General features: G+C 43.4%; 1 protein-coding gene across 5 annotated transcripts in view; it reads left to right on the top strand.

Annotated features, from left to right (window-relative positions):
• The first annotated feature begins 665 nt into the window (after nucleotides 1-665).
• Nucleotides 666-9436, top strand: part of TSEN2 (tRNA splicing endonuclease subunit 2) — a 41472-nt gene continuing 32701 nt past the window's right edge. For all 5 annotated transcript variants that reach the window (XR_001347084.2, XR_002828003.1, XR_001347083.2 and 2 more), the window contains exons 1-3: nucleotides 666-855; nucleotides 3172-3253; nucleotides 6529-6565. Coding sequence is in view for 1 of the 5 variants with exons in the window: in XM_006083823.3 (XP_006083885.1) it covers nucleotides 682-855; nucleotides 3172-3253; nucleotides 6529-6565 (293 nt within the window). In the remaining 4 variants the exon portion in view is untranslated. The remainder of the gene's footprint in view (nucleotides 856-3171; nucleotides 3254-6528; nucleotides 6566-9436) is intronic.

The following is a 9436-nucleotide window of genomic DNA, read 5'->3' as shown; positions in this document are numbered from 1 at the left end:
TTTTTTTTTTTTTAAAATTGAGTGCCAACTAGATTTAATTCCTTGAGGAACAGGGTCTCCCTAGTTTTATCTTTATATCCCCAGCCCCTCCTGTATTAAGAGGCCCTGATAGGTTCTGAGTAAAAATCTATTGGCTGAGTGAAAGAATGGGAGTGATCCTAATAGGCAGGAATCCTATTGTGCTTGCTTTTAGGAGACTTTTGCGTGGCATTGTGACTTTTGGGGCATATCCCTAGGCCTCAGTCTTGTCAGCTGTAGTTAGAAATAATGCCACTGACTTCTTGGCATTGTTGTAGGAATTAATTGAGATATTCTAGGACAGTGGTCGGCAACTGCGGCCCTTGAGTGTGGCTCTTCCACAAATACCACGTGCGGGGCACGCACGTACAGTGCGATTGAAACTTTGTGGCCACACTCAAGGGGCCAAAGAGCCGCATGTGGCTCGAGAGCCGCAGTTTGACGACCACTGTTCTAGGAGATGAAGACTTGCGCTGCTTTTACAAGATATTCTTGTGACTCTGTGTCTTTTAGTTCACTGCTTTATAAATATGTTATATTCCCACAGACCTAGGTTTTCTGAGCCTAGGTATACCATAAGTGTACTCACACTTTTTATCAGTGTAGTTATTGATTGTTTCTTTCTCTTCATTATATTCTTTAGAGAACAGTTACACTTGAAAAATGGCAGAAGCCTTTTTCCATGCCCCGAAGAGGAAAAGAAGAGTGTACGAGAATTATGAGTCTCCATTTCCAATCCCTTTTGGTCAGAAAGACTTCAAAATATTCCGTGCTGAAATGATAAACAACAATGTAATTGTGAGGGACGCAGAAGATATTGAGCAGCTGTACGGGAAAGTAAGTACAAGGGGCCCTGGCACAGCTACTTCCTGACAACCTGGAGCTACTTCCTTCCTCCTTCTCTCCATCCACTCCCAAAGCAAACCATAAATGACCCCTATTCTTTTCTTGCTATTTAGTCTCCTGTAGGAACACTATAGTTTGACTCAAGTGCCCTAAAGCCATATATTATGAGGATAACTGCCCACTCTGGACCCACGTTTTAGCAATGAGGTAGGGTCAGTAACATTGACCCCTCTTATCATTCAGTTATAAAAAGCAATGCACATTCATTGTGTTAAAAAAAAAAAATCATGCCCTAACCAGTTGGCTCAGTGGATAGAGCATCAGCCTGTGGACTGAAGGGTCCCAGGTTCAATTCTGGTCAAGGGCATGTACCTTGGTGGTGGGCACATCCCCAGTAGGGAGTGTGCAGGAGGCAGCTGAATTGATGTTTCTCTCTCATCGATGTTTCTAACTCTCTCTCCCTCTCTCTCTCCCTTCTTCTCTGTAAACAGTCAATAAAATATATTAAAAAAATATCAAGCAGTTTATAGAAATTAAATCAGTGAGTAAAAAGTTAAAATTCCCCACTTATTTCCATTCCATCCCCAGAGGTAACCAGAGTGGCATATTGTCCTGGCTCATGGACAGATCAGATGAGGTTTCAGCATGTACCCTGGCTCCGCACCTGCTCTCTCTCGAGTTGGGGACTTCTTCTTAGATGAGGACAAGTTGTATGGTTTTTGCTGTTTTCTATTGATGATAGGTTTGGGTTGAGATTGGTAACTTGCTCCCCTCCCTGCCCCTCATTGCCAGTTCATCAGTGGGCCACTTTTTAAACAGCTTTATTGAGGTATAATTTACAGCCATAAAGTTCACCCATTGTAAGTGTACAATTCAGTGATTTTAACAAATTCATAGAGTTGCACAACCACCACCACAATCCCATTTTAGAGCCTTCCCATCAGCACAGAAAGTTCCTTCATGCCCATCCCACTTAATCCTCCTCCGCTCCCAGCCTAAGGCACCCAGTGATCCACTGCCGGTCTATAAATGTGACCTCTTTAGATATTTTTATAAAATATATAGGTTTTGCCCTGGCCAGGTGGCTCAGTTGGTTGGAGCATCATCCTGTACACCAAAAAAAGGTTGCTGGTCCTATTCCTGGTCAGGGCACATATCTAGGTTACAGGTTTGATCCCCAGTTGGGGCACATTCGTCAGGCAAGTGATTGATATTTCTCTCTCACATCAGTATTTCTCTTTCTCTCTCTCTCTCTCTCTCTCTCTCTCTCTCTCTCTCTCTCTCTCCCCCCCCCCTCTTTCCCTCCTCCTCTCCTTTCTTTTCTCTCTAAAATAATAAAAACATATCCTTAGGTGAGGATTTATATATATACATATACGTGTGTGTGTTTGTGTGTGTGTGTGTGTGTGTGTAAAAGGCCAGTGGCCAGAACACTGGAACGACCAAACGACTGGTCATCAGGAGGTGCATGGAGCACCTCTTGGTCCCTCCCCTGCAGCCATAGGCTCCGATCGAAGCAAGGCTGGCGGCCTGTGGGCAGGGCGGGTGGGCGGGCACGGCGAGGTGCCTGCAGGTGGGTGGGGCTGTGAGCGTGGTAGGGCGGTGAGCACAGAGGGGTGGCGGGCGGGTGGGCAGGGCCGTGCGATTTCACGCGCTGGGCCTCTAGTACATATATGGATGTTTGTTTTAACCGCCTTCCCAAAGTGGGATACAGTGGGTGGCATTGACCTTGGTGAGATGAAGGTCTAGGCCAAAGGCAGTCTGTTCACATTTGTAATACATAACATTAAATAGGAGCTTTGTAAATTGCTATACACATTATTTATTCTGACTGTTAAATCTAGATGAGGGTAAAAGGTATTCATTTTATTATTCTCTCAATTTCAGTTTTCTATGGGCTTAAATTAAGAAATGGGGGGAGGGGGGTTAATGTTGTTTTTGGAATCAGCAGGAAGGAGTACAAGAGAATCCAGGAAGCTAGGAAGCTTTTTTGTACCTGGTAGACTTGGTTCCTGCTTTTAGACACATGCTCCTGACCCACATGAAGAAGAATCCCTGCCTCTGCCTGCCCTGTTGCCTTCAGCTTATAAGACCTAGACTGAAATAGTTAGGAGACAAAAGAGGTATACTAGAAACTTATCACAGAGATAAAATGCTAAGATCTTCATTTGTATTCATTAGATAATCAGAGGGAAGGTGTAAAGCTGTGAAAAGTGCAATAAACTTCATTAACTCATTGTGATTCTCCCTCGGCTAAAAAATTGATAACTAAAGGTGAACTAACTTTATTTGCTCTCTTCCTGGAAGGGTTATTTTGGAAAAGGAATTCTGTCTAGAAGCCGTCCAAACTTCACAATTTCAGATCCCAAGCTGGTTGCTAAATGGAAAGGTAAACTTGCATGTCATTCAGTTCTTTTGGCAAAGTATTATTTTCTTTCATTTTTTATCTTGCACCTCAGATTATATCATAAAATTCTAGTGGAGAGGTAAGATGCACAGTGACAATTTTACTGCTAAAAATTGTAGCTAGAATCATTCTAATAAAGGTGAAAAGTTCTTATAGTTGAAATGCGTTTTATCTAATTTCTGGAATTATCAAAAGTGTTATTCAGGCTTTTCTGTTGTTAAGCATTGCCTAGAAGAGTACTCTGCATGTGGAAGGTAGTGATAATTAGGTACCTGTTCACCTGTATGCAAAATGAGTTTTATTTCTAGAGTTAGAATTTACAACAATAACTTTAACATTGATGTATTTGTTAAAACATAGTAATGTGTGTAGTTCTCGCTTGCTGATCCTCTTTAATTTATAAATCTTTTATCTTAGTGTATTTCTCTAGGGAAGTCTCATGGTAATTACACAGCCAATATCAGGTTAAAACATAATTAGAAAGGATTTTTTAAATCCTCACCTGAGGATATGCTTTTCATTGATTTTTAGAACAAGAAAGGAAGGAGAGAGAGCGAAATATCGATGTGAGAGAGAAACATTGATCGGTTGCCTCCATAGATGCCCCTAACGGGGATTGGACCCACACCGTGTACCCTGACCAGGAATCAAATCCATGGCCCTTCAGTGCACGGGACAACGCTCCAACCAACTGAGCCACACCAGTCAGGGCTAGAAAGGATTTTTTAAAACATTATATTGTAAGAAAAAATACAAATTAAAACTCTACTGAGATATCACTTTATCGGTGAGGCCCTGAGAAACAAAAGTTTGACCATCGGTGAGGCCCTGAGTCTTGAAATAAAAAAGAGCCTGTATATCAAGTTGGTGGTAGAGCCACAAGGGGGAAACTATTTTGAATGACTTCAAAACATGATAATTGGACTATTCAATTCTAATGGGATAGACTTTACGTCAATTATCTCTTGCTACAGTGTTATTGAACAAACCACCCCAAATTTCAGTGGCTTTCAGTAGCAACCAAATTGCTTACAAGTCTATAGGTTTGCTGGGTAGGTGTGCTGATCTTGGCTGGATGGGCTCATCCTTACGTTAGTCATGGGTCAGCTGGCTGCTCTAATGGGTCTAGTCCAGCAATGGATCTAGCTGGACTCACTGATAGTCTGGTTGGCTGTCAACTGGTCTAGGATGGCCTCAACTGGAGCCATGGGGTTGGGGGGAGCCATGTGTGTCATCCTCTGGCACGCTAGCCCAGGTATGTCCTCATGGTTACGGTGGAGGGTCAAGAGCAAGCCCCAGTGTGCCCGTGCTTTCCGGGCCTCTGCTTGCGTCACGCTTGCTGATACTTCACTGGCCCAGAGTCAGGGTTTGGCAGATGGCAGACCTGAGGAATTGGGCAATCAACCTGCCATGTACTCTAAAGCAAGAACGAGCTACAAAATAATCTTTACGTTGTTTTCAGCAAGTATTTTATGGGTTGTAGTGTTGTTACAGTTGTGCTGAGCCTGTGATATGTATATTGTATAATTAAGCAAATCAGTAATTTTGATGGTGTGGTTAAGAGCAGCCAGGATGTTTTAGATGAAACATCTTGTACCAGGAAGCAAGGAAGCTGTCATAAACGACTGGGCTTGTTTCAAAAGAGGCTTCTACTGGCCACGGAAACATTTGGGCATCAATAAGAATAATGCTACAATTTATTTTAAAATGTATTCATTCATAATAATACCCCCAAAATGCTTGAATCCTTTCGTTCATACTGACACATGCCAGAAGAAATTCATCAGTCACCTGCGGAGGATACAACATTTTGAAAACTGGAATGTATGAACTGGTTCTTAGGGTAGCCACATAGTGAGGGGTTTGTCTTTAAAGAAGAAATAGTAGGATTAGATTGTCACCGTTTTGCAACCTCTAATGAATTATTAGATCTAGGCGTTGATCAGCAGTGGTGCTGATGACATAAGAAGAATCAACAAGACATTTTGTGTCTTCTGATGATTATGTTGTGGTTGGTTGGTTGGTTTTTTATTGATTTCAGAAAGGAGGGGAGAAGGAGAGAGACACAGAAACAAATATTTTTCACCCAGCCCTTCAACATCCCTCCCACCCAGCAACCATCAGTTTATTCTCTATATCAGGGGTTCCCAAACTTATTTGGCCTACCACCCCCTTTCCAGAAAAAATATTACTCAGCGCCCCCTGGAAATTTTTTTTAAATTTTAATAGCAATTAAACAGAAAGATATATTTATTAATGTTTCTACCTTTTTCGTAAAATGTAGTAAAGAAAGGTGTAAATTAGAAACATTGAAGTTTGAAATTATGAAACTATTTATTGAACTCAGAATAGAAAGGTAATACAAAAAAAGTTAAAACAAATGCACCTGTGGCCATCACCGCCCCCCTGGATCGCTGCAGCGCCCACCAGGGGGCGGTAGCGCCCACTTTGGGAATCACTGCTCTATATCTATGAGTTTGTTTCAGTTTTGTTTTTTTCATTTATTTTGTTTTCTCGATTCCACGTGTAAGTGGAATCATATGGTGTTTGTCTTTCTGTGTCTGACTGACTTCACTCAGCAGAATACCCTCTAGTCCCATCCATGTTGTCTAAAACCCACACCATTAGATGACCCAATAAACATTTTAGGTGGAAAGACCCCTCCAACCAGAAAGGGGTTTTATAAAATATATTCCAGAGCTAGAAATAGAGCCCAGAACTCCCAAATCCATATCCAAAACCCTGGCTGGGTAGCTCAGTTGGTTAGAGAGTCATCCTGATGTGCAAGTTCACACCCAAACACCACCATGAAACGTACTTTAACAGCCCTTTCTTACAGGCACAGCTTTCACCGCAGATGCTTATGTAGCACGGGGCAATGAGGCTAAAGTGTATAGCTTTAGGGTCTCTGTATTCTCACCTGAAACTTGAGAGCATGAGCATTCAGAGGTGGCAGGAGGATTCCTCTGCATGCCATCCTGCTTAGCTGCAGTGTTGAGTTGAGAAGGATGCCGAGGTCACATCTGAGCCCAGCAAGAGCACTGATTGGTCAGCTGCGCCTGCCAGGGGTTTGAGTGCAGGGATTGATGGCATATAAAGCACACGTTTGCCATTGCTGGTTGGACAGTCAGCCTTTTAGGTGTGTGATTTTGTGGATGTTGGAATGTTCTTAGTGTTTTCTAGGTTTCCAGTGTTTTTTCTCCTTAAGGAAAATTTGTCTGAATTAATAGAACTTCTTTGTTTCTTTGTTGTTACAGATATGAAGACAAATATGCCTATAATCACATCAAAGAAGTAAGTCATGGTCAACTGCAGCCTTGGTCAAAATTATGGCTTAAATCGGGTCTATTTTTAGGAAACCTTTTCTGATGTGGTAGTTCATGCCTTTCCTTTTTTTTTTTTTTTTTTTTCTTTTTGGAATAGTCTTTGAAATGTGTCTGAATTTAATGTGAATCAAATAATATTTGAAATGTACGAAGTTTATTTTTTTTAAATAATCCTGAACCAAAGCCTTTGCCAGTTGAATTCCTTCCAGAATAGGAACAACTACCCCGTAATGTGTGTGTCTTTAAGAGCTAAGGTGCTTAGACTTACGTTACAACTGGCTTCCTGTGCTGTGTGGGCATCCGCCCTGACCCCTCTCCTCGCTCTACGCTTGCAGGGTTAGAGGAAGAGGCTTTCACCGAGGCTCTTCCTCGTCCACTCGTAGTGCGACCCCTCCCCTGGGCTTTGTTCACGCTGTTCCCTGGAACACTTCTCCCTCACCCTGCAGCCATGCACACAGCTGGCTATTTCTCCACACTCCACGCATGGCCTACTGGTCGCTCTCTCAGAGTTCCTCTCCTCACCACCACCTTTCCCTCCGCCGGGTTGGGGGTCATTCCTCCAGCTCCCATGGAGTCTGCTTTGGGGCCCCTCACTGTACGGTTTGTCGCACACCAAGACTTAGAAAGTCAGTTCCTGGAGAGCAGGGACCATGTCGGTTCCTCTTGGCAGCCCCAACGCTTAGTGTTGCCTTGCTAGGATCTTGTTGACTTACATTAGTCCATCTAAATCAGTGATGGCGAACCTTTTGAGCTCGGCGTGTCAGCATTTTGAAAAACCCTAACTTAACTCTGGTGCCGTGTCACATATAGAAATTTTTTGATATTTGCAACCATAGTAAAACAAAGACTTATATTTTTGATATTTATTTTATATATTTAAATGCCATTTAACAAAGAAAAATCAACCAAAAAAATGAGTTCGCGTGTCACCTCTGACACGCGTGTCATAGGTTCGCCATCACTGATCTAAATCCTCATCATCCCTGAGGAGGAGCTTGAGTTACAACTCCTCTAGGAAGCCTTTAAAACCACACAACCCACAGTGATTTCTCATCTTGCTTCTGCATGTTCGACAGGATCTGATAGCCTCTTTTGTTTACATGCCCAGTCACCCCGTGGCCAGATGAGTGTCTGGGAGGCAGTGGCACCAGGGAGATCTCAGTGGCTGCTTTGGCTAACACTGCGGGCTGGGCGTAGGGGAAGGGCCCCAGACTGTGGGAGGGGCTAGCTAAGAACCTAGCAGAACCCGCATCCAGGAGGGCTGCCTATAGGCAGGTTGCTGCAACCAACACTAAGACCAAGAAACAGAAGAGAAGCCTGCCCCTCAGCTGTATCCTGATTGGGCTGGCAGTAAAGGTGATGTGACATCAAGCCAGTTTGAATATGTAAGTTTCTGAATGTCGCCTACCTGAGGGTTATCCCTTGTAACCTCTGCAGAGTAATATTCCAAGAATGTTATTGATCCTGTATTAGTTCCCTAGGGCTGCCCTAACAAAGTACCACCAACTTGAGTGGCTTAGAAGAACAGAAATTTATTCTCACAGATCTGGAGGCCAGAAATCCAAAATCAAGGCACGTAGGGCTGTGCTCCCTCAGACAGCTCGAGGGGAGGATCCCCCACGCCTCATGTTAGCTTCTGGTTGTGGCCACATCACCGTCCTCCTCATTATGGCCAATGGGTTCTGGTTGCTCCAACAGTGCCAGTTACTGGTCTGTATACCTGTATCATCTCAGTTCATCTTCTTAAGAAACCCCTCAGGTAGGTGTAGTCATTCCCATCCCGTGCATGGGAATCTGCAGTTATCTTGCCCAAGATTACATGAGATTAAGCCAGAAAGTCCAGCTCCAGAGCCTGAAAGGAATTGACCATAATGAGAATAATACAGTTTTGTATGCTGGCATTTCTTAATATGTTCCTTGTGCTAGGTACCATGCTAATAACATGTTTATGCGTTGTCTCCATAAATCCTTCCATCCCCCCTGTGAGGTAGGTCCTGTTGTTTTCTGTCTCTGACAGGTGAGGAAACAGAACCAGAGGAGGTTAAACTTGCTTAAGGCCAGTACTTGGACCTAAGCAGACGGACTCAAAACCAGTTTGCTGTGAACTCCCAGTGATAAAGGGGCATTAAGCAATAAGATGGTAGAGAAGGGCATTCTATGGAAATGGAAGAGGTGTGCTCAAGGCATAGAAACACGAGTAGCTGAGGCGTGTTCAAGTGGCACCATCTGTGTTGCTGCCCTAAAATGGGTCTGCTTTTCATCAGTCTCATTACCGTTTCTAATCAGAGCCGCTGACACCTTTTCCTTCTGCCGCCCTCCCCTTTCTGATGTTCGCTTTTCTTTTCCTGCCGTTTCTCCAGCAGTGTTTGGGGTTAATTGCAGTAGGATTTGGCTTTTGAAGGCATTGCCAGCCAATTGGAGGACACCTGTTCTATGACCCATATGCCATATGTCTTAGTCATCTGTGCATCTGGCTGTTTTCATCATCAGTCTTACTTCGAGGCTTTCTTCTCCTTACTTTTATAGCCACTGTCTCATTTGCGCTTTCAGAAATGAACATCAGGTCATTCTGAGACAGAAATGCAGGCATGATTCTGGCATTTGTCAGAAAAGCAAAAAGAGGCTGGAGGTGCTAGTGGCTTAGCTGAGATTCGCGGAAGTGCCAGCTGCAGAGCGCGATGTGCAATGCTTGTCCCCACGTGACTGCCCTGCCCTCGAAGAGCAGTTAATTAAGGTGCACATCTCCATTCATTAAGATGTCATTTGCATTTCAGTGTGATACATATTGAGTCAAAATATTTTTATTTTTCAAGTCTCCCTTAAAACCCCACAATCATAT

The sequence above is a fragment of the Myotis lucifugus genome, unplaced genomic scaffold (genome assembly GCF_000147115.1).
Source record: "Myotis lucifugus unplaced genomic scaffold, Myoluc2.0 scaffold_8, whole genome shotgun sequence".
Taxonomy (NCBI): domain Eukaryota; kingdom Metazoa; phylum Chordata; class Mammalia; order Chiroptera; family Vespertilionidae; genus Myotis; species Myotis lucifugus.
The sequence above is the reverse complement of the archived record's forward strand: the minus strand, read 5'-3'. Positions and strand labels throughout refer to the sequence as shown.